Genomic DNA, 26,405 nt, shown 5'->3' with positions numbered 1-26,405 from the left:
AAATCAAGGAGAAAAAAATATTGTAAAAACAGACCCATGGGTGACCTACTAACTGGAGTTAGAAGAAAAGGACTTTAACATAACTATAACTAGTATGTTCTGGAAGGAAGGAAGAAAGGAAGGGAGCGAGGGAGGGAGGGAGGAAAAGATGAATAAGACAGATGAAAAGGGAGATTTTCAACAGAGAACTGTAATCTGTAAAGAAGAATCAAATGAAAATTTTAGAACTGAAAAATGTAACTGAAATTAAGAACGCAATAGATGGCTCAACAGAAGATTAGCAAAGCAGAAGACAGGATTAGTGAGATGGAAAACAGGTCAAAAGATAGCCAAAGGGGGGACTTCCCTGGTGGTCCAGCGGGTAAGACTCTGTGCTCCCAATGCAGGGGGCCCAGGTTCGATCCCTGGTCAGGGAACTAGATCCCACACGTATGCCACAACTAAGAACTCCACATGCCACAACTATGAGCCCGCATGACACAACTAAGGCCTGGCACAGACAAAATAAATAAACAGATAAATAAATATTAAAAAAAGATATCCAAAGGGAAGGCCAGAGAAGGAAAATGGATGGAAAATACAGAAAAAGTATATGTGATATGTGGAACACAGGGAAAAGGGCTAACATACTTTTCAACACAATCCCACAAGGATAGAGAAAATGGGAAAATGGGAGGGAGGAAAGACAAGAAGAACATTTACAGAGGGAACAACTGAGAATTTTCAAAACTGATAAGACATCAACCCACAAGTTCAAGAAGCTCTGCAAACCCAAGCAAGAAATATGAAGAAAATCACACCTAGGCTCATCACAGTAAAAAGAAAATTATGTAAAAGAAAAATAACTTGCAGAGTAGTAAGTCCTGGGCCTCTCAAAGATTATAATACTAATAAACAGTCACATAGAGACCACAAACTCAGATGCTTACAGAAGTCTTTACCCCTGGGGCAAAGACCTGCAGCTTCACATGGAAAGGGGCTAATTTCTAGTTAAATAGAAAGGATGAGATATATCAAACATCATGCTACAGACTTAATAGGTATCTCATTTCATCCTGACTTAAAAAAAATTATGGGGAGTTGAATATCATTATCCCATTTTACAGATTTTCAGTAAAAACTGATCATCAGAAATTTTAGGTAATTTCCTTAAGATACACAGTGGGTAGAAAGTAAAGCCAAAATTCAAATTCAGTTATGAATGCTCTAATGTCAATGTCTTATATAAAAACTCCTATAAAAATTACACTACAAATCACAACAGAAGCCTCCACAATTTTCATGCCTACAACTATAAACTATGTGATCAATAGGAAATGCTTAAAAATGTGTTTCTTTAGCAGGTGCATTAGTTATCTATAGATGCATAACATATTATTCCAACATTTACTGACTTAAAACAACAATAAATATGTATTATTTAACCGAGTTTCAGTGGGTAAACAATACAGAAGTGGCTTTGGCTGGGTGGTTCAGATTCAAGATCTTTTATGGGGTTGCAGGGAAGGTGTGAGCTGGGCATCTGAAGAATTGACTGGGCTTAGAGTACTGGCTTCCCAGATGGCTCACTCAAATGGGTGGCAAGTTGGGGCTGGCTGTTGGCAGGAGGCTTCAGTTGCTGGCCTCCTCGACTTCTCCAAAGGGCTGCTTGAGTGTCCTTAGGACCTGGCAGAGGTGGCTTCCCCAGAGTGATATGCATAGTGGAAACCCTAATGTTATATATGACCTAGGTTCAGAGGTCACACACTGATGCTTCTGCAATATTCCGTTGATGATGCAGGCCAACCGGGATTCAGTGTGGGAAGGGAGGACACGAGGGCAGGAATAATAGGAGGTGAGGATCACCAGGGGCCATCATGCAGACTAGCTACAAGAGGAGTAGTAAAATTTTAAGAGCAATAAACCTGGTTTAATTTAAAAAATCAATATTCCATGTCTACTGATGAGCTGTCTTAAATTTTCTTCTCCAAGTATACACAAGCTAGTAGTTGGTTATTTAGTAAAAGCGTGTTAAAATCAAAGATGGTCTACCTACTATTAACTTTCCACGAAGAACTCTAAGAACTAACACCCACAAAAGGAAGTATCATGTTCATGGTTCTTTAAAAGACCTACCCTTCTTTAAAAAGGTAACTGCGATAATCACCCCAACCCAAGGAGATGCTGCATGTCCAAAAGTGACCTGTTGTTAAAATAAAATATCAAATAGCTAATTAACCAAGTTTTAAAAAACCTAGAAAAAAGAAAATTAGAAAAAGCAACAAATAAACACTTCTACTTATGTATCTACAAGCAAGAAATAGGAATCATTTCAAAGCTAACACTGAATGTAGCAAAGGCAGGATGTGTGCATTCTGAAGTAAATGTGTTAAATACAAATTGAATCCTGAATGTTAGTCTTTATAATAAGATGCCACATGTTGTTCAGGCCTAGACATCAAATGTGCATCCAATGTGAAAAGTTAATTCTAGCCTCTTGACTATTTTGCATAAAAGCACTCATCCACGGACCATTAGGTAAAGTTACGGTAAATAAGGTTTGCCTGTCTTATTTATAAGTGAAAACTAAATAATTTCTCGCACATAAATATACAAAAATAAATACTTTCACAGCACAGTTCACTGAAGCATTTGTGCTAGGCTTCGAAAACCATAAATAAAATGAAAACTCCAATATTAGGCACTTGACGTAGCATTTCACGCTTTTCTGACAGGTATCTTTTATGTTAAGTTAAAAGCGGGGTAAAGGTGAATTTTTAAAGGTGTTTTCTGCTTGCTGTAAACAAAGAAAATGGAAAGTGATTCAAAAATACAATTCGCAGAGGTTATTCCACTGCTGCAGACTATATATCACATTTTAAATAAAAAAAACATTAAAAAAAAACCAGGTAGATTTCATAGAGTTTCACTGTAAAAATAAACAGAAAAAATGACTTTCATGCAATTTGAACTTCCATGGAAAACAACCCAGTGTTAATAAAAAGCAAATCAATAATTTTTGTTAAATTTTAATAATCTTGCAAGCCTACAAATAAAACCATCAACAGTCTGAGTTGAGATGACAGTTAACTGCGTTTCTATGACAACCTAGAGGAATAGTACAAGTCCTGACTTGCAGCTTAAGCGAAGATATGAACAGAGTGACATTTACCCATACAAGAAAAATCTGCAGCTTTCCTTTAAAAAGAATCAATTCCTCAACTAACATGGATTTTCACTAAGTGTATAGCACTTTTAATTAAAGACAGGTCCTTTAGATCATCGTATAGGACTCTAAAACACTATCTGAAAATAAATTTCTAATCACGGTCATTTTTTACTGAGTTTTGAACTTAAAAGTGAAAGAATTGCTTTTGGGGACAACAGACTAAGGCAATTAAAGATTTCTGCCTCAAAAACTATTTAGTAATTTGTTACTAACACCACAGGGTAAATTTACACAGAGGAAGTCCCGCCACCTAACTTAGACTTATGTAACCAACGAGAATATTGTACTTTTCACCTGATATTTTAAATTTTGTGTACAAGAAAAAATAGTTTGGTGTTTATAACCAATTTTTCATACTGTTTTAACTCTATCCACATCTTTCACACATCAGTACTTTTTTTTTTTTTTTTGCGGTACGCGGGCCTCTCACTGTTGTGGCCTCTCCTGTTGCGGAGCACAGGCTCCGGACGCGCAGGCTCAGCGGCCATGGCTCACGGGCCCAGCCGCTCCGCGGCATGTGGGATCCTCCCGGACCGGGGCACAAACCCGTGTCCCCTGCATCGGCAGGCGGACTCTCAACCACTGCGCCACCAGGGAAGCCCCACATCAGTACATTTTATGTACCACTGTGACAGTTCAAATGAAGACCTGAATTTTATTTTTTTTAAAAAAAGTGTGTCATATGAATTCAGGGGGTTCACAGAAAGATCATTACATTTTCTACTGTTCCTATTAATATAGAACTTAAAATGCTATTTCTGGATATCAGTTCTTTGTTAAAATACAGTTTTGTCTTGTTTGGGTTTTTTTCACAAAACAAAATGATACTAGATATACTGAAGAAGTGAGCTATTTACAAAGTCCAAGTTAAGTCAGTGGAGAATATCACCAGTGGAGAACTCCTGGGCAATTCACAACCTCACTCTATGGAGATGCCCTTCATCACATCCAGCCTCACCTATGAGAAAGACCTCAGTTGAACCTCTAGGAGTTTTAATAAGATGAATGGATTAGTTGATCTCATCATCAACTACATCTGACCAGGGGCAAATCCTTTTAATAAATATCCAATGTTTTAAAGCTAGATACAATAGGGAACACTAACATCCTCAAAAACAAAGCAAAATTCTCATTGTGTAAAAAAAAAAAAAAAAAAAAAAAACAGTCTGAACTTCCACAGGAAAACACCAAGTCTTAATGAAAAGCAAATCAATAATCAGCCATCGGTCTGAAAGTCTGAAAGTATAAAGGTTTTCAGAACATTGTGTCTAGAATTCTAGTTACTTTAGTAAGAATTGAAATACTCAAAATTGGTAGTCACCCTTATAAGTTTAAAGTATTTTTAAAAAGCTATCAAAATCTAGTGTCAGACATTTGAACTTTAGAAAATTTGTATTTGAAACCATTTTCTCTCTTAACAAATAATTCACTTCATAATAAGCCCCATGATATATTAAAATATTTCTTTTTGATCACTATTTATTAGAGGAGATAGACAGAGAAGAAAAAAATAAAACACAGTAGGTGCCAGATACAAATAAGAATTTTTTAAAGCATAACTGAAATTACACTGTAAGTCAATCAAAACGCACAATTTAAGTCTCAAAAACATAACTAACAAATTTTTAAGGAATAGAGCTATTCACGACAACAGTAACTGCATCAACGTTACTATCAACAAAGGTAATATAAATAGTCAAGAACTATTTATTATTGTGTATGTGCATTTATTTGAAACTGTTACGTTACAAGTAAATGTACATGGGCAAGAAAGGGCATCTCCACCTATGTCATATCAGTCTGGAGCTTTTCCAGAAACAGTAGAAGAGGCTTATGATGAGAAAAGCTGTACAAAAAAGACGAACTGTAAGATTCGAAATTCATCAAGAAATTAGGATCTTTTTATTAACTTCGTATTTGCTCCCTCCCCAAATGACTGTCACCTCCTTAAAAGGGCAAGTCCCACTACTGACTGTTATAGGTGACAGTTCTATTACAAAAGGATGATTTTACTTACACAAAAAGATGACTATCTGGTAGGAAAGATGGCTTCATAGAGCCTTCTAAAATGTCAAAACCTATCAAGAAAACGACATAAACAAGCCAAGAGAGTAACTTCTGGTTTCCATTAATAACACAAGGTATTACAGCTGCCTCAATGACCAAACTTTTTAAGAAAGTGACATGGAGATAATGGAATTCATCTACAATAAAACAACTGTGGTCAAAGCTCCCAGGATGCCTTTCCATCAGACTGGTGACAGACAAGCAATTACATTCTTATATGAATGCAAATAATGTTGTTAAATTTTTTACTTTCAAGCAATACTGCTATTATTGAAAACACATATTAATCAAAAACAAGTAGCTGAAATTAGGAGCTGATAAATGTAATCTAGATGACATGGGTCTAACTTTTTCATATAGATAGAAAATTCCGATGAGTCTACTCATATGCATATATTATTTTTTAAAGCTTAAAATGCATATGGTTAAATAAGTGGTTCTCAACTGGAGGTAATTTTGGCCAGCCTCCAAGTCATTTACTTGGCAATGTCTGGGGACATTTTTGTTGTCACAACTGAGCTGGGGGAGAAGAAGCTACTGGTATCTAGTGGGGTAGAGACCAGGGATGATGGTAAATATCCTACAGTGGACAGGACAATCTCCCGGAACAAAAAATTATCTGGTCCAAAATGCCAATAGTGCCAAGGTCAAGAAACCCTGGGTTAAATAAATTTCATGAGATCAAATATGACACAGACCCTAAAATCTGTTTTCAAAGATGATTTAATAACAAAGGGAAAGGTTCTCAAAACGTCTTATTAGGTGAATAAGGAGGTCATAAAAACCTGCTTTGCATGATCCAAGTGTTATTGAAGAAATTCATATACACATGTTAGGGGGAAATGAGAAGAATAAACACCAAAATATCAATAGTAACCTCCCTAAGCTTCGGTTTCTTCGTCTTTAGAATGACAGTGATAACAGGACTCCCATCACAGGGTTGCTGTAACCATTAAGAAGATGGCAAATAAAAATCATTACTGTGAGCTACTGCCAATATTTTCTAAACCTGCTAAAATCAATATGCATTATATTTATTATAGAATTATTATATTTATATATTTTTAAAACCACTGTTCAACATCCTCTTCAAAACTTTGTATCTACTGAGCTAAGATTCTTTTTTTTTTTTTTTAGCGGTATGTGGGCCTCTCACTGTTGTGGCCTCTCCCGTTGCGGAGCACAGGCTCCGGACACGCAGGCTCAGCGGCCATGGCTCACGGGCCCAGCCGCTCCACGGCATGTGGGATACTCCCGGACCGGGGCAGGAACCCGTGTCCCCTGCATCGGCAGGCGGACTCTCAGCCACTGCGCCACCAGGGAAGCCCCTGAACTAAGATTCTTATCTCTTAAAGCTGCTCTCCTTCCTGTTTAACACTTTGACTAGAAAAGTGAGAAAAAGTTGAGCCTCTGATCATTGAAGAGCTCTACTTAAGATTCACAAGATATGCAGTCTTCATAAACCCTGATCTCTCCTTTGCTCTGTAGTATCAGAATTTCATGTTCAATTCAAGGAGGAGTTTATATTGGGAAAGCACTAAGAATATAGAGGGGAGGGGGGGGAAATGAGAAAAGCAAGTAAGCTTTTCATTTCCTTCCAGCCACATGGAATGACCTGACCCATCTTCAAGATATGCCATCCAGGTGGACAATTTCCGCCACTAAAGCCAACAAAACCCTCTTTCCCTTTCTTCCCAATACCCCTTGGTGATCACAAGATCCTCAGAAGCAGGGTTTACGCCTTTTCACTGTTCTGAACTTCACCTAACAAAACTGTGGGCACCTAATAAAGACCAGTGAAAACACAAGTACATCGTTAAGGGCAGACCGAGTTTAGTAAGAAGCTTTTCTCAGACATTCTCATTTAGATTTCCACACAGGAAAATCCAAATCATAGAATAGCAGCCCAAAGGAACCTCAGAGATCATCTAAATTATGTGTTATTTTACAGACATGAGGAGGAGAGGGAGGGGAAGGGAGGGGAGGGGAACGGAGGGGAGGGGAGGGGAGGGGAGGGGAGGGGGAGATGGAGATACCAAAGGCAAAGAGCAGCAAACAGTAGTAGTAGCAATAGAGGTCCCGCAAACTCAATGTTCATGACAAATTTACATTTATTTTTAATTTCTATGTTTACTGTTATATTAAAAAGTAAAGTGCCACAGTTCCTTGGAATTATTTTGTTTGTGAGGAGATTAAATACCTCTCGAGCATCTTTCAATGGCTCATTCCCTATTCCAGGTGCAAAGAAGCACCTGGCTAGCCAGTCCCACCAAAGCCTCTGACAGCTTCTCAATAATTTCCATGAAGAAACAGATACAGATTTAAAAAAACCCGCATAGCAATAAAAATTAAGATAAACCATTACCAAAGTCAAGGAGAAACTGATACGTATGTTGAACATGAACTCATGACACATCTTGATTTGGTTCATGAAAAAGTAACCCACCTGAACAAAATGTAGAAAGATGCTTTTGGCTCTCCCAATGCTCCATGCCCATGACTCAGAGCCTGCCCCACTCGACAGAGCAGACACCCACCCCACCCATTAGGGATTGTTTTTCTCCAGAAGGAGGTGACTATCTACAGCTTCTGCCCACTGTTTCTCTACACTTTCAACCCTAGCCACCATCTGCCTACATCGCCCTCCTACGGGCAGAGACTATAAGTCCCTAACACCTGGACAGTGCATTACTGACAGTCTGGGAGTTCCAGCTGTAAGCACTGCAGGACCGAGAAAACACTGGCATAAGGAAGGTGGGTATTGCAGGGAACCAGAGAACACTAATAAAGGTAAAAGCAAAAATGCATTAATAAACCAGAATACGGAATAATTAATAAGTCCAAGGGTTAGCATTTTTTAAAGACAAACAGAATAAGATAACCACCATACACACTGACAAAATAAAAATCATCAAAGTACAACCTATCTCCTGCAGAAAGGTACCTAGCCTAGACTGTTATAGCAGCAAGTTCTATTAAAAACCCTCAAAGAATAGAAAATTCCTAAGTTATTTAAACTACCCCATGACAGTGAAATAAACACTTCCTAACTCATTTTGAAAAGGTAACATAACTGTAATATCAAAACTCCCGAAGAATACATCAAAGGAAAAAAAGAAAAAAACAGAGTCCAGTTACCTGATGCAAGAATGTAAATGTAAAAATTCAAAATAGAATATCATAAAGCAAACTCTGCATATATTAATAGAAAGCTTGGTGATCAAATCGATCAAATACTGCAGAACTGCAAAGACTGGTTATTAAGAAAGCTGATTTCATCATTTGATAGGTCAAAGTAAAAGCCCCATAGACCCACAGTGACAGATACAGAAACAGCATTTATAAAATTAAACACTCATTTCTGATTTATAAAAAAAAAAAATTTCAGTAAACAGATCTAATATCACTTTATTTTTCAAAACTGATTTAGAAATTTTAGCCAAGGTGACAGACAAGAAGATGAAAAACAATAAATGTAGCATTGTTGGTATGGTAGTTGAAGATGTATGGAAAAAACAAAACACAGTTTATAATGATGAATTTTGTGTCAACTTGACTGGGCCACGGAGTGCCCAGATATTCAGCAAATCATTATCCTGGGTGTTTCTGTGATGTGTTTTTGGAGGGGAATAACATCTAAATTGGTAGACTGAGTAAAGTAGATTGCCTTCCCCAATGTGGGTGGGCCTCGCCAAATCAGTTGAAGTCCTAAATATACCCTCCCACCGAGTGAAAGAGTTCTTCCTGCCTAACTGTCTTGGAAGCGGGTGACTTCTTTCCTGTCTTAGGATTTGAACTGAAACATCAGCTCCTTCTGGGTCTCCAGCTTGCCAACTCACCCTGAAGGTCTTGGGACTTGCCAGCTCCATAATCACACAAGCCAGTACCTTATAATAAACCTTTCTCTCTCTTCTAGATCCTACTGGTCTCTCTCAGATCCTCGTTCAGATTCTACCGGATCTCGCTCAGATCCTCTCTCTCTCAAATCTCTCCCTCTCTTCCCCCCTCCCTCTCTCTCAGCTCCTGTTGGTCCTAAACAGAGCCCATTGGTTCTGTTTCTCTACTGAACCCTGACTAATACACAGCTCTTGCCAAGCCAGAGAGAGCTGGCCTGGGCTGCTGGCCCCCTTCCCCCAAATCAACCCTGAAGATTGTATAAAAATGATAGGAAGGAGGGATTCCAGAATATCCCTGAGTGAGAAACCATGGAAGCAAGTGAAATCATCTAGAAGGGGGAGCTGTTTAGACCTGATGCTTACCTCTCCCCAACAATGCCTAACTTGGAGGTTTTGCTGCTCCATTCACTATAGAAATCAGCAGGAACAGCCGAGCCCTTGCAGGGGTGAGGACTGACCTGCATTCGCTCCTCTTGTCTTCTAGCCTTCCGCCACCAAGTGGAGATTACCTCCTCCCAGGGCTGCTTCCCTGTAGATTTACCTCAAGGGCACTTTACAAAGGCTCAGAAGACTCTCAGAAACTCCCACACTGAAACATATTTTTCGAGGACATATCCAAACAGAAAGCAAAAATCTAGGAGATGCTGTAAGAGATATGAGAAATAAGAATGATCAAAAAATCTTGGTAAAGGGCTTCCCTGGTGGTGCAGTGGTTGAGAGTCCGCCTGCCAATGCAGGGGACACGGGCTCGAGCCCTGGTCCGGGAAGATCCCACATGTTGTGGAGCAACTAAGCCCGTGCGCCACAACTACTGAGCCCGCGTGCCACGACTACTGAAGCCCGCGTGCCTAGATGCCATGCTCCGCAACAAGAGAAGTCACCGCAATGAGAAGCGCGTGCACTGCAACGAAGAGTAGCCCCCGCTCGCTGCAACTAGAGAAAGACCGCGCGCAGCAATGAAGATCCAACGCAGCCCAAAAAATAAAATAAATCTTTTTTAAAAATTAAAAAAAAATCTTGGTAAAGTTCACTAATGTCATTTGTTAACAAAGGACAGGGGAAGAAAGGAGAGAAAGTTATTCAAAAACCAACTGGAATTCAAAATCAAATGGGCAGTCACAAAATAAGCTAAAATAAAGTTTTCTTATGCCAGTTGTACCATACAGTCCTCATACACTGGACAAGTTACTTAAAACCTCAGTTACCTCATCTTTTGTGAAAGGAGGATGATAATATGTATCTTATAGGATTGTTGTGAGAATTAAATGTAATAAATGTATGTAAAGCACAAAGCACAGCATCACCTAAGTATCCAGTGAATGTCAATTACTAAAAATATTACCATTATTTGTATTATAGCCCCCAAGTTTAAACGGTATAATTCGTATCTTCCCTTTGGAGTTTATTTCCAGACATAAAATTGAGCAAACATAATTATTTCTAATCTAGTTCCCTCTTTGTTTTATACTACTTACAAAAAACGAAGATATATTACTTTTGAGTTTGTCACATCATTTCAAAAATGTTTTCAAACATATCTAAATGTGAATCTTGTTATTAAGAAAGTTAAAGGAAATGCTACAGTCCCGTTCTTATTAAGCCAATAGTCTCTCCTGGATGCTTGACCAAAAGTAGCCCATCACAGGCCAAGTATCTCAAAAATGCCCAACCACTGGTGGAAATGATGAAAACAGACTAAAATCTTAAGCTTTAGCGGAGGTTTCCCCACTCCCATCTCTTTGATACTATTTTGAGAGATTTATTTAATCCACTGAGGTCTTTGGAGAAGAGAGTCATATTCTAAAGAATTATGATTACACGGATGCCTGTGAATCACTATATTTAAAAATGGTGGGATTTCCCTGGTGGTGCAGTGGTTAAGAATCGCCTGCCAATGCAGGGGACGCGGGTTCGATCCCTGGTCCGGGAAGATCCCACATGTCGCAAAGCAACTAAGCCGGTGCGCCACACCTACTGAAGCCCGCATGCCTAGAGCCCGTGCTCTGCAACAAGAGAACCCTCCACAATGAGAAGCCTGCACACTGCAATGAAGAGAATCTCCCTGATCACCGCAACTAGAGAAAGCCCGTGCTCAGCAACGAAGACCCAACGCAGCCAAAAAAAAAAAAAAATGGTTGTACTCAAACTGAAATAGCTCACAGATGAAAAGAAATCTATGTGTTATTTAGATCTGTTAATAGCATTTCTGGAGTCTGCAGAGAAAAAACTGCCTTAAAGCCTTGACAGGGTAGTATCAGGCCCTAACTGTTAAGTAGAATTACCATTTAAACAACATTCTTGAGCAATTATCAGAAAGGACACACATAAGTTTTTATAAATATAGCTCCCAGTATTAGCAATTTTGTTACAACTATTTTCTGTATGTTCTCCTTTACTGGATGTATTTTACTCCTAAAACTCTAAGAATAAAGACTAATGAAAAGTGCTAAGGGACCAAGATTATACAATCACATTATTTACTGTATTAGTTTGCTATTGCTGCTGTAACACATCACCATAAACTCACTGGCTTGAAACAACACAAATTTGTTATTTTACAATCCAATACAGATCTCACTGGGCTAAAATCAAGATGGTAGCAGGCTGCCTTCTTCTGGAGGCTCTAGGGGAGAATCTGGTTCCTTGTCCTTTCCAGCTTCAAGAGGCCACGTGCATTCCTTGGCTGTGGGTCCCCTCCTCCCTCCACCACCTACAAAGCCAGCAAGAGCAGGTCGAGTCCTGTTTCACACCACATTACTCTGACCTTCTCAACCTCCACCTTCCACCTGTAAAGACGACACTGTGACTTGTGACTACACTGGTCCCACCTGGATAATCCAAGATAACCTCCCTATCTTAAAGTCAGCTGACTAGCAACTTAATTCCATCTGTAACCTTAATTTCCTTTTCCATGTCACATAACATCTTCACAGCTTCCAGGGATCAGGATGAAGACATCCATGGGGGACCATTATTCTACGTATCTGCCTATTACTGAGAATAATATATCAATCAGAGAGGATAAAAATGATGGTGGGCTATGGAGCTGGATTCCCCAAGCTGAACCCCAAACTAGAAGAGTTCTCATTGCTTGCCCCTAAATTAAATCATGATCCTTTTGAGGACACGGGGTGGGATAAAACTGTTCTCAGCTTGAGTCAGGAGGCCAGGGGCGGTCACTGGTGCATGTTTTTGACAAAGGGACCTCTCAAAGGTCCCTTTGGTTTCACCATCTTCAAAATAAGCATACAATGCCAGCTTCCTATCATTGTTGTGAAGAGTAATTCATTTGTTCACTCACAAGTAGCTCTGCTAGTGAGAACCTGGTTACAGGGTCCCTGACTTCTTGAAAGTACCTGGCATAAAACTGGACAAAAATAACAAAACGGCAGTAGCAGCAGCATACTTACTGAATACGTTTTGATGACAAAGTGCTGAACAACTATCATCTCCTTTAACAGTCACTGAACAGCTGCGTCCCTTATGAACATTCTAGATACCAACATCTTGTAATACACAGTACAAGAATTTCTGCAAGCATCTGAGACATTCTGCCAACCCAGTCTCCCCTGAGCCCATTCCAGTCAGGTCCCACCACCAACTCCACCAGTATGAGCCACCACGACTGCTCTTGTAAGGAGCACACCAATGGCCTCATTACAGATCCCAGGGTAAAGCCCTAGACCTCATCTTATTCCTCCTCCCAGCAGTATTTGGTATAACTGACCACGCTCTTCCTCCTGAGATGCATTCCTCCCTTGGCCTCTGGGTCACTGCTTTCTAGTGGTTCTCTTCCTACGTCACTGGTTACTCCTTCTCACTCCCCTTTGAAGATTTCTCTTCATCTACCAGACCTCTAAAACGTTAGAGTACGCCTTGGTCCAGACATCAGGCTTCTTATGTATCTGTCCTCACGCCCTAAATGATCTGATCCAGTTTCATGGCTTTAAACACCATCCAAATGCTGATTCACAAATTCTTTTTTTTTTTTTTTTTTTTTTTGTGGTACGCAGGCCTCTCACTGTTGTGGCCTCTCCCGTTGCGGAGCACAGGCTCTGGACGCGGAGGCTCAGCGGCTATGGCTCACGGGCCCAGCCACTGCGCGGCATATGGGATCCTCCCGGACCGCGGCACGAACCCGTGTCCCCTGCATCAGCAGGTGGACTCTCAACCACTGTGCCACCAGGGAAGCCCTGATGCACAAATTCTTATCTTCAGTCCAGACCTGCACTGGTCTTTTTTATCCAATGACCGACTTGACATTTCCACTTAGATGGCTAATTGACATCTCCAACTTAAGATACCCCAAATGGAATTTCTGATTTACCCACCCCGCCCAACTACCACCATCACCAGCAACTCACCCTGAGCACCAAAACTAGTGCTAGCTAGAGTCTTCCCCTATCTCAATTAACATACTCCATCATCCTAGTTGCTCATGCTTGATTCCTCTCTTTCACTTACACGTCCACCTCCTAGTCAACAAATCCATTGGCTCTACTTCAAAAAATGCCCCAAATCTTCATCACCTCTAGCCAGAGTTTTGCCAAAGCCTCCTAACTGGTCTCACTGCTTCCTACTTGCCACCACCTTCCTGACTTTTTTCAAACGTCATCCAAAGGGATCTTACCAAACAATGATCCTCCAGTGGCTTCCCATCTTACGCACGGTAAAAACCAAAGTCCATAAGCTGACTTACAGGCTCTAGTTCTTGACCACTCATTACTTCTCAGACATGATTTCCTATTACTCTGCTGCAGCCCTGCTCGTATCCTCGAAGACCTCTAGCAGGACCCCAACTGAAGGTACTGTATTTGCTCTTCCTTTCACCTATGAGATCTTTCCCCTGGATATTTACTTATATGTCATCTTATTAGAGAGCCCTCCCCTACTGTCCAGGATAAAAGAGCATCCCTCAGCCCACTCCACAGTCCTCTTACCCAATGTCATTTTACTTTTATCCATAACATGTATTACCGCCTGATATATATGTTTTTGTTTACTGTCTGCCTCCTTTATCAAATGCTGGTGTATCCTCGCACCCAAAACATAATAGTATCCAATAAATATCTGTTGTATAAATAAAATAATCAGTCCACCTTGGGCTGTCTAAAATAATTTTCCTCCTATGTAAATTATAAATTTCTCCTAGTGAAATTGTAAATTCTGTTCAAATATATGTCATACCAGAAAAAGTCACGTTCATTTTCTCAATCTCAAACCAGCAGCAGAAATACAGTTTCACAAATCTTGCATCCGGAAAGTTTCTACTAAGTTTCCAAATATATCATTTTTATAATATATGCTTCACAGAGAATGTTTATCCTTGCCTGAATGATGCAATAATCAGCAGAACCTGTTAATATTAATAGCTCATTAAATGAAAAAGCAAAATTTTAATCCAAGGGCTATTTGGAAGGATACAATATTATAACCCCATGCTCCCTTTCTCTCACCAATCAATTTCATAACAAGGTACATTACCATTTTAGTTACCAGTTGCTATAAATTTGTTTATTAAAATTAATAGATATAAAGAACCAATTTAAGTTTCAATAAATGATTCACAATGTTCTACCTGCCAGGTAAAATAAATTATTTTTCTGTGATGCATTTCCTGATTTAAAAAACCTATCTCCTGATTTCTCACAATGACTGGTTTTCATTTTAACAAAACTGAAAAAGAATTCTCCTTGTGGCAGATGCACCGAGAAGGTACATTTTAAAATTAATTCCTCATTCAACATAAACTGTGTATAGGTTTGTTTTAAATAGGTTCAGCTATTTGTCAGTCTCCTCGGTTTAGTAAAATTAATATATCTAACATATTCAAAACCTCCTAATTGTGATATTTGCAAGAACTAAGCCAGATCTGAGTGGACATCACTTAGGAGGCATGCTTATAAATAATGGCAACAAAAATTATAAAGACAGAAATGACAGTAACTAACCCTCTGTTATTACATGCCATGGCCCAGGCACAGGTCATGTAATTCACATGCAATTCAAAGGAACACACCATAGGCAGAATAAGCCTTTGTTTATCTATTCAGTTGCATTCATGAATAACTAAAGGTCACTGGAATCCTTACCTGGTAGAAAGCAGACTTCACTACACACCAGTTTCCGTTCGGTGCTCTTCTCTTTCCTTGCCAACCCTCTTTAGCCTGATGGCTTTCCCCTTGTTATTCTCCTCTTTGCTGTACAAGTTTAATCTTGAAAGGTTAGGCTAACACTTTGATGCTTCTACTGCAAAGTTCTTTGTACAACCCACTAAACTCCTCTACAAAGGTGGCATATACTTCTAAATAAACAGTACACTGAGAACCTATCCAAAACAGCGTTTTAAAAAAATACATATCTCTATGAAGCAGAACTGCTTCAGTTTCCAGCTCTATGAAAGTTTTCCACAGCACATTGTACCTGGTCCACAAATAGGAAAGGTCTTATGGAAGATGATGACATTTCTATATTGCTTTTGCCTCAATTTCCTCTCCCTATGTCACTGATTCTACTCAGAAATAAACCTCTGCTATGTCAAACCACTACAATTTTGGAACTGTTTATTACTTCAGCATCCTGCCTAATATAGTACTTAAAAGGACTGTGGTCCATATTAAATGAAATAATCCATGTAAAGCAATGAGCACAACACATGGAAATAAGTGAACCTGATAAAATGACGTAACTGATAATTCTTCATGATCTAAATATTGTCTTCCATTAAAATGTATATTATAAGAACAAAATGAATCAGATGTTGGAATTATCTGGCAAGGATTTTAAAGCAGCCATCATAAAAGTGCTTCAACAAGCAATTATAAATTCTCCTGAAACAAATGGAACAATAGAATATTTCAGCAAAGAAATTAGTCATTTAAAAAATGGAAACTTTAGAATTAGAAAATACGATACCCAAAAGAAATAACTCACTGGATGGGCTCAGCAGTAGAGATAACAAGGACAAAACCAATGAACTTAGGGATCTATCAATGGAATTTACCCAATCTGAACAACAAAGAGAAAACAGACTGGAGAAAATGAACCATCTCAGGGACCTGTGGAACAATAACAAAAGGGGTAATATTCACATTATCAAAGTCCCAGAAGGAGAAGATAGAGGAACTGAGAATATTCGAAGAAATGATGGCTGAAAATTGTCCAAATTCGGTGAAGGACATAAACCTACAGATTCAATTAGCTAAACAAATTCCAAAGAAGAGAAATCAAAGAAGACCACTCCAAGAGACACCCTAATTAAAATTCTAAAGACTAAAGTAAAAAAAAATCTTGCAAGCAGCCAGGGAAACATGACACATTACTTATGGGAGAGTACCAATTCAAATGACAACAGATTTCTCATTTGAAATGACAGAGGCCAGAAGGAAGTGGCATATATTTTCTCAAGTTCTAAAACAAAAGAACTGTCAACTACAAAAGCTATACCTGGTAAAAATATCCCTTAAGAATGAAAGGGAAATAAAAGACATTCTCAGATGAAGAAAAACTAAGAGGATTTGTGGCTTGCAAATCTATCCCTAAAGAACAGGCTAAAGGAATTTTTCTAAACAGGAAGGAACAGAAGATAGAAGAAAACTGAAGAAGGCTTAGAACTTTAAAAAGAACATAAAAATGGGTGATAATGGGGTAAACATAGCAGATTATCCCTCTTTTCATGAGTTTCTTAAATCATATTTGATAGTTGAATTAAAAAGTTTAATACCAACTGATGTGGTGCTCAATGAACAAAGTAAATATTTAAGACAAGTGTATTTTAAAAATGGGAAGGGTAAAGGGACATAAAAGTAAGGTTTCTATATGTGACAAGAAGTAGTAAAATGTCCTGGATATCAGTAGACTGTGACCAGTTTTGTATGCATATTTTAACACCTACAGCAACCATTAAGAAAACCATACAAAGTAATGTACTCAAAACCACTATAAATAAATCAATATGGAATCTCAGAAAAATGTTCAAGCAACTCACAGAAAGGGAAGAAAAGGGAAACAAGAGAACTGAAAAACAGAAAACAAACAGAAAAAAACCCAGCAGACTGAAACCCTGATATGTCAATAATTCCCTTACATGTGAATGGTCTAACCACGCCAATGAAAAGAGTAGCAGAGTAGGAAAAAGTCAATCTCAAAAGGTAAACACACAGTACAGTTCCATCCATATAATACGTTTGAAATGACAAATGTATAGAGATGGAGAACAGAAAAGTGGTTGCCAGGTGGTGGAGGAGGGGGAGGGAGTGGCTGTGACTTAAAAGGGAACTTATTTTTCATCTTATGATGAAACTGTTCTGTATCTTGACAGCACTGGTGGTCACAGGAATCTTCACATGTGATAAAAGTGTACAGAATCAAACACACACACACACAAATGAATGCATATAAAACTGATGGAATCTGAATAAGGTCTGGTCTGTAGATTGCATCAATATGCATCACATATCATATCATGTCCTGGTTGTGATGTACTAGAGTTACCCAAGATGTTACCCTTTGGGAACTAGGTGACGGGTATAAAGAAACTCTCTGTATTATTTCTTACAATGGCATGTGAATCTACGATTATCTCAAAATTTTAAACTTTTAAAAAACTCAAGAAAAAAATGCTTATTAGAGTAAAAACAATTTTGGTTTTATATAAAATCTTGGATAAAATAAAGAGGGCAAGAAATAAACCAAACTTTTTCCCTAACTCCCTGTTTGAGTTTGAGGTAGGGAAGGAAGGACATGCAGTTTTATTTTGGGTTCCACAGCTTTGCAACCCAAAAGTTCTGTAGTACGTACAGACATTAACAAGTTTTGTTTAAAAGTAATAATTGTATTGTTTTGCTAAGTATATAAGTAATGCATATGTTATGAAAAATTTAGAAAAATGAAGGCAGATTATGATAAGAGTCACATGACCCAGTGATGATGTGGCCTTGTAGTCCTCCTTTCTATGATCATATGTGGACTTTGGAGGGTGAAGAGAAACTGGATTATTCTCTAAATCAGGAATCAGCAAACTACAGCCCACAGCCAAATCCAGCCAGATGCCTGTTTTTGTACAACCCACAAAGAAGGGTTTTTACATGTTCATATGCTTACATACCTTCATAATATCCTCAGTATTGCCTCTTTGATTGCAAAGCTTTAAGTACTTACTATCTAAACATTTACAAAAAGAGCTTGCCAATCACCCCCCACCTCTAAACTGCATTTTTGTCAAAAGCTTTTTTAAATTAAAAAGATAATGCAATTCCTTATTTCTAGATATTTAGCCTGTTCTCAAATTTTTATAATATAAAAAGTTGTAATGCACATTCTTGTGGCTAAATTTGTGCACACAGAGATGAATGTACTTTTCAAAGGGGATATAACTTATAAATAACATTATTTTATAAATATGTCATACGTATGTATATAATTATTTATAAATGTTTTAATTATTTTGTAAATAAATAACATTTATTTTATGACAAAACAGGAATTTTATTAGATTATTAATGTCATATATACATTAGCTAGACAATCCTCTCTTCTCCAGAACAGAAAGCTAGTTCAAAGATTCTAAAATTGACGTCTTATCCTACTAGTTGAATAAGCCAAACTCTGTAACATCATCCAAAGTATCATTTTATACATAGGAAGAAGTTCTAAGGAAGGTTTTTTTTTTAAGGCCTGTCTAATTCTATAAAGGTGCATAGAGGAAGAGTCTGGCATAAAATTACAGAGGTCAAGGTGAAGTTGAAGGTAGCGTAACTGAGGTGAGAAGACCAGAACTTGCAGTCAGCTTGCTGGGTTCTAATCGATTGACAAGCCAGGTGACCCTGGGCAACTTAACTAAACACTCTTACGTCTGTTTCTTCATCTGTAAAACAGAAGCGGTCATCATGGCCAAGTCATAGGGCCAATTAACACACGTAAGCACTGTTTCCTACGTTGAACGTGCTTGTTTTTGTAATGAGCCTCATTATCCAAATAGATGCCCAATACTGTGCTCATTCCACAATACCATCTTTGCTCCAAAGAGAGCGCAGAACCTTCCTCTATAAGCAGTAACTTGTAGGATTTTAAAATTAAAATCCCAGATATTAGCTTGCTCACTTGCGTGTGTGTGTGTAAAAGTTTATTGCTTGTTTCAGCCAGAACAAAGCCATTAATAAAAGGGGTCACCAGTGAAGTAAAAAGTACCACCTTTGAGGGAAAAAAACTGAATACAGAGATATCAAATTTTAGGCTTAGAATGTCTTTTGCCTTTAACTACCTAATCATGGGGTTTACTCTGTTTCCCACCATACAGAACTAGATACTTTGGTAATCTTCTTGGACCACACCACCCTGCCCCATCCAGCTCATCTCTCACATACCAGCCTATACTTCCTGTTCACTGAACTTGAGAAGTATTTCCTCTCTGCCTTCTGCTACTGCTTAGCCCAGGCCCCGATACCCCATCTCTAATGGGGGCTTCCACTGTAAACTTCCTGCCACGGGTCTCTCCGGACAGTTCATCTGTCACCAGCCCCTATCCTCACCCCTGACAATCAAGACTTTGGCTGCCTCCCCTCGGCCGCCCACCCCCGTGTCCACAGGGTCAAGTCCAAACTGCCAGGTTCGACACATTAGGAGCTTCACATCCGCACCCTAGTTTCCTTGTCTAACCTCATCTCCCCAACTTCCTCCTGCATGCCAGCCACACAGAGCTCATCACAGCTGGCTGAACGTGCATGCATTTTTATGACTTGGCCTAGGCACATACATTCCCTCCTTCCCAGAGCCGTGCCCAGCCTCTCTGCCCAGACTCATCCTCCATAATAGCTCCTGAAGACTCCTAATGAAGCCATTCCTGACTAAACACCCACTCCCTCTGTATTCCCAGAGCACTCTGCTACCACCTACATGATAGCAGCCATCATCTCTGAAAACTGAAAACATCTTAGAGCTTCAAAACGGGAATGAAATCCTTTCGAAGACAACATATTTCTTTGTTAAGCTTTCCAAGACACCATCTAAGAAATAGTCTGGCTCACCATTTCAAGGTGGAATAAACAGTAGACTGTATATTAAAAACAAAAAATCCTAGACATGAGGGCCAGTTTAGTTATCCTTCAAATTGCCATAATTAAGTATTAACATGAATACAAGACCCCTAACTATGCAGCTTATTAAATAACATTACTTACTATCTTGGTCGTAATCTGGTTTTGAATTTCTACTTTAAGTATAAAGAACAAGTTAACATTCTTAAAGTTTGACATCCTGACATAAACACCACTTTTGTTATTTTAATTATACTCCACACCTCAAATTCATTTCCTTTGGCTGCAGTTTTCAAGATTAGTGGAAAACATAACGTATAATTTTGAGCATTCTGTGTTCTTTTCTCAAACACAGTAAAATAAGAACTTTGAAGAAAACACAGGAGGAAGCTTCACAACATTGGATTTGCCAATGATTTCTTGGATACGACACTAAGAGCACAGGAAACAAAAGTGAAAATAGATTAACTGGACTACATCAAAAGTGAAAATTTCTACATATCAAAAGATACACTCAACAGAGTGAAAAAGTAACCTATGGAATGGGAGAAAATATATGTAATTCATATAACTAAAAAGGGATACACATAGATAAATATATATTCTCTATATATTCTTTTTTCCTTTATATAGAATACACAGATAAAGATAAAGGTAAATCACTTATAACTCTACAGACCTTTACCTAGCTAGCTAGCTAGCTATCCATCTATCCATCCTATCCACAGGTTGTTGAGTTGTATCTGTATCTATCTGATAAGGGGTTAATATCCAGGTATCTATCTGATATCCATATCTACACCTGATAAAGGGTTAATATCCAGAATATATAAAGAACTCCTCAACTCAACAGAAAAGCAAACAACTCGATTAGAAAATGGACAAAGGACTTGAACAGATATATCTCTGTAGATACACAAATGGCCAATGAGCATACGAAAAGACGCTTAACATCACTAATTATTAGGAAAATGCAAATCAAACCACAGTAAGATATCACCTCACACCGTCAGGATAGCTACTATCAAAAAACAAAAAGGAAAATAAGTGTTAGTGGAGAAAAGTTCCAGAAACACGTTGCCCAACAATGTGAATATCCTTAACGATACTGAACCGTATACTTCAAAATGGTTAAGATGGTACATTTAATGTTATGTATGTTATACCATAACTAAAAATTTTTAAATTAAAAATTAACTAAAAGTTTAAAAAATAACTTCAGAATAACCTAACACTATGGTTTTCCTGTAACGTGAAAGCCCAATTTATATGAAATGCAGCATTTCGTAAAGTGAGAGAAAAATAAATTGTTATATTACATCGTTAAAAACACTTGAGTATTGCTGTTCACAAAAATGGAGATCACCTGAGCATCTGAATAAACAAGAGGTATATGTACATAAAGGAAATGCCTGCCCTGAGAAAGCTTAATTAACAGTTACAAAAGCTAAGGGGAAGAAGAGATAGAGGAAGAAAAGGAAGAATAAAGATTCTCTGGCCACCAAGTGGTGCCTCAATACCAATACAAGGTTAGCAGTAACTCCCATTTTTCATATGAGGAAACTGAAGAATACAAGGGTTGAGTGCTATGCCCAAGGTCACACAGCAAGTACGAAGCACAGGTGAGATATGAACCTGAGGTACCATCCTGAGAAGGCACCAGGGCTGGAAGGCAAAATGACCAAAAGAGCCCAGAGTCTGGGGACTAGAATCTGAACCCATTTCTCCCATGAAACAGCTACAACCTTAGATGGTCAGGTTCCTTTTTGGGTCTCAGTTTCCTCAACATTCATGCATCTTTTCCTTCCATTTCTTTCTTGAGTGTGGTCAACTCTTATTCCTTCACTTCCTACTTTTTTGATTCATTTCTGTTCTGAGATTGTAAATTCCTGGTTTAAGATAGTTTTTCACATCTGCAAAGGCTTGTTTAAAGATATTCAACTCATGATGGAGTGTTATGTCGGTGTTCTCTTGGAAAATTTTTGATTCTCACCTTGTTTTTTTCCTATAGTAGTTTTATACAGATGCTACCTGCTGTTTCACATCATTTTAAAATGTCTTATATTTTCCTGGACAGCACCAACAGGTGCTCCCATGGAGAGGTGAGGTATTTGGGTGTTTTACTAGGTTTCTTAGTTACACTGGTAAATGAAGGACGTTTTCTTTAATAAGTGGCATCTTTTTTTTGGTGATGGGGAGAGAAGAATAGGTAAATCTCTTGACTCTATGATATTGTTTGTTTCTGGGCACCCTGAATTTCCCTGCTTTTTCCTCTTCCCTTCACCACCAGGCCTCCAGGGGATGCCTCCCCCTTCTCTCAAGAAGCAGTCCCACCCCAATGCTGTACGGCCAGTGTTTCATGCATTTTCAAACGCCTTTCATTAAATTTTCTGCTTTTCCAGTAAGCGGCCTGAGGTGACCTCTTTAAAAATGGTTCGCTATCCACTTGGCCCAGAAAAACCCCACAAAATCATGCAAGAGGTTCAAATCTTCATGTTCACTTTAAGAACACTCGTGAAACTGCCCAGACCATTAAGGGTACGCATATCCAAAAGCCACCAAGTATCTGAAGGATGTTACTTTACAGAAGCAATGTGTGCCAACCTGTCCTTACAATGGTGGAGTTGGTAGGTGTGCCCAGGCCAAACAGTGGGGCTGGATGCAGGGGCAGTGGCCCAAAAAGAGTGCTGTATTCTTACTGCACATGCTCAAAACTGCAGAGAGTCATGCTGAACTTAACGGCTTAGATGTAGATTCTCTGGTCACTGAGCACAGCCAGGTGAACAAATTCCCCGCAGTGTGGCACAGGACTTCCAGAGCTCAAGGTCGGATCAACCCATACCTGAGCTCTCCCGGCCACACTGAGATGATCCTTACTGAAAAAGAACAGATTGTTCCTAAACCAGAAGAGGAGGTTGCACAGAAGAAAAAGATATCCCAGAAAAAACTGAAGAAACAAAAACCTACGGCCTGGGAATAAATGTCACTAAAAACAATAAATGCAAATAAAAGTAAAAAAAAAAAAAAATTTTCCAGCACAGTCGCTGCTCAGATCCACCCGTCTCAGACCTGTTCTCACAACCTCCCCACTCAGGATGGGGCATGATTTATGATTTCCCTGTTTTCTGCCACCGCTGGGGCTCAGCTACTCTCCCCTCATTCCCATCCATCTGACCCTCAGCTCCAGTCAATCCAGAGCTTAGAGTACTCCCTGTTTCCTAACTATGCTGGAGACAGGGGTTATGCGTGCTTTTGTTTGCTTTCCTTCTGGATCCGTTTAGCATCTGAAGGATGTGGGGAAAGATTTAGTTGTAGGTGGCTGCCAACATTTTCCTTATCTCTGAAATGAAATTCCTGGACAGGGCTCTGACACTGCAGGATTCTGAACCAGTGATTCTGAGAACACGGGCTTCTCAGTTAAGTAGAACTTTCCAAAAATAAAAATGGTGCTGGTCTGAAATGCTTTCAATGCTTCATTAAAAATTCACAACTATTATATCCTATCTATAAGCAAATTCAGTAACACCTTACCAGGAGCTTTGAAGAGAGTATCAGAGATCCTTAGTAGTGAAAATGTGAGGAACCACAACTCTACAGCCAAACTACAAATGCACGATGGCATGATATGTAAGGTATTCTCTAGAAGAATATGTATGTCCCCCTTTCCCCGCCAAAAGCAAAGAAGATAATAATTATAACATCAATCCAAATGGAATAGATCATATTAAATATCACATTGGTGTGGATTTCCAAAAGGTTACCATAAATACTTTTATATTGCTCTGAGTCAAAGGAAATACTAAAAGGAAAAAAGTAATTATTGTTATTAGTCCATCTATAAAACTAATAAACTAATGAATCAGTGTTATGCTTAAACTTATTTTTTATGCATAGCCTTGAGAAATTTTTTTAAAGCCCTCCTTTATATATTACTTTTTTCTCCTTAAATTCAATCGTTAACACAACTTAGCTCCCCAACAGCTTTTAAGGTAGTTACTTCCCTTTTTATTTTGTGAAATAAATGAGCATTTCAATGATTCAGAAACTATACCAATGAGCACGCCATATTCATTAAAAGAAAGAATAAGTACTGCAGACCCGACAGTGGCTATTTTCAAAAATAGGTTTTTAAGTGTCAAGATTGGTTTGTAAAACTTTGCATCAATTTCACCACTGCCAACATGCTTCAGGTTAAAATACTGTTCAAATTGAGGAAAAAACTTTGTGTTCCTTTTCCTGTTTATTTTCCAAGCCAATCCATTTAATAGTTTTAAAGATGACCGGCACGTCCTTCCCCAAGGTTTAATCACCTATGGCCCTACTTTACCACGCCAAGTTCCGGGGAATGTTGCATTTAGCAAGGCATGACCAGCGCAAGATGCTGGCTTACCTAGAAATTCCCAGGTTCCTGAATCCCCACCTTACCTCAGACTCATCTGTAGATTCTTCAAGAGACCCCGTTTCCTACAAAGCAGAGAGCGGGGAAAACGGTCAGAACACGTGACAAAAGGAGAAAAAATATTTTCAAGGAACAAGAGTCATCATGTCCCCACCACCAATACCCACGTGCCCTTTTTTGGAGGTAATTTGCAACTCCAGTTTAAAGAACTCCACATGGTCCGACTCTCGCAGGCCTCCTACAAACACCTTCTTCATACCCCACAGGGTACCCTGAGATGGTCACTCTGGGGCCACATGGATCCACCGCTCCCAGTGACCTCCCTTGACTGGTCAGCAGGTTAACAAATGACCCCAGGAATTCCCCATGGGAGGACCCAGAAGGCTTTTCCTTCGCTAAAGATGGAAATCAGTCTGGCAAAGCAGCCTTACTGATCTCAGAAGAGGCAACCGCCATCTCAAATTATCTATAAGCCAACTTTTATACGGCAAAGCTCTTGTGCTATTAATTACTATGCTATGAATCTGGCTGAGTCAAAATGACTGTCTTGGTTAACAGCTTTTACAACAGAATTCCCCTAGCATGGTACCGATCAGACGCTGTGCAAACAAGCTGTATAATTTACATCCACTCTTTAAACCATTAACTGGAAGACAAATTCTGCCATTTAACACAGTTTCCCTCTTGCTAGACGATGAATCTTGCTGCTCTGGAGAAAACAAAGCAAAAAGGGAAAAAAAAAATGGACTTGATTCCGCTAATCTCTCACCTGTCCACTCAAAGGGAAACTGCTGATGCCACGCGTCCGCAAAGAGGTCAGCAAAATGAAGATTTACTTAACGTGCTTATAGATATCAATAGCAATAAAAGGTTACAACTAATATGCTGACACTGAACGTGAGCATTTCGCAACCAACCACGAGATTAGAGAAAAAACAGAACCAAAAAAATGGGGCAAGGACATTTTAGATACATCAAGACAAAAAAAATAAACATTTTAAAGAAAGTTGGATGCATATATTACTCAGTGCAAACTGGACTGCGGGATAAACACAAATAGGGCATTTGAAAATATTTTAATTTCATTCATTGAAAATCAGTAAGAACCTAGCAGGTGGCAGGCTGCCTCCAGAAGAGCCTAGCGGACAATACAGTCCCTGCTCTCAAAGTTCACCTGTGAAACAGGGATGAACGTTAGGTGTACTTAAGAATTTGATTGCAGTTCTATCATTAACCATGATGAATATCAGAATCTCCTCCGTATCCCAGGGCAGGCTGTTTTGGTTTCATGGTAATCTAAATATTAGAAAGCCCTTATTAATTTGGAGCTACAATCTCTCCACAGTAATTTTTGTTCTTCGCCCTAATATGACACATAAAACATCCACTTCTTCTACTGCTTGCCAGTTCTCCAGACACTTAATGAAACGTATCAGGCTGACCCTTCTAAATTGTTTCTCCCTCCGCTAACCATCCCCAGTTACTGGTTTTACGGCATCTGCCATCCTGATCCTTCTGGTTTTTTTTTGTTGTTTTGTTTATTGCTTTACAATGGTGTGTTAGTTTCTGCTTTATAACAAACTGAATCAGTTATACATATACATATGTCCCATCTCTTCCCTCTTGCGTCTCCCTCCCTCCCACCCTCCCTATCCCACCCCTCCAGGCAGTGACAAAGCACGGAGCTGATCTCCCTGTGCTATGCGCTGCTTCCCACTAGCTTCTACCTTACGTTTGGTAGTGTATATATGTCCATGCCTCTCTCTCGCTTTGTCACAGCTTCCCCTTCCCCCTCCCCATAT

General features: G+C 39.0%; 1 protein-coding gene and 1 pseudogene across 4 annotated transcripts in view; one reads left to right on the top strand and one right to left on the bottom strand.

Annotated features, from left to right (window-relative positions):
• Nucleotides 1–26,405, bottom strand: part of VPS41 (VPS41 subunit of HOPS complex) — a 190,201-nt gene that overhangs the window by 152,482 nt on the left and 11,314 nt on the right. For 2 of the 3 annotated variants that reach the window (XR_013829759.1, XM_079931512.1), the window contains exon 2: nucleotides 24,630–24,668. Coding sequence is in view for 1 of the 3 variants with exons in the window: in XM_079931512.1 (XP_079787638.1) it covers nucleotides 24,630–24,668 (39 nt within the window). In the remaining 2 variants the exon portion in view is untranslated. Of the gene's footprint in view, nucleotides 1–2,115; nucleotides 2,282–24,629; nucleotides 24,669–26,405 lie in introns of those variants that run through there. The other variant, XM_079931514.1, reaches the window with a different exon arrangement.
• On the top strand, nucleotides 22,247–24,600 carry LOC307191558 (large ribosomal subunit protein uL22-like; annotated as a pseudogene). The gene has a single exon. The product of its transcript is annotated as a large ribosomal subunit protein uL22-like (transcript).

The sequence above is a fragment of the Stenella coeruleoalba genome, assembly GCF_951394435.1.
Source record: "Stenella coeruleoalba genome assembly, chromosome: 9".
NCBI classification, from domain to species: domain Eukaryota; kingdom Metazoa; phylum Chordata; class Mammalia; order Artiodactyla; family Delphinidae; genus Stenella; species Stenella coeruleoalba.
This window is presented reverse-complemented; position numbering and strand designations above follow the sequence as displayed.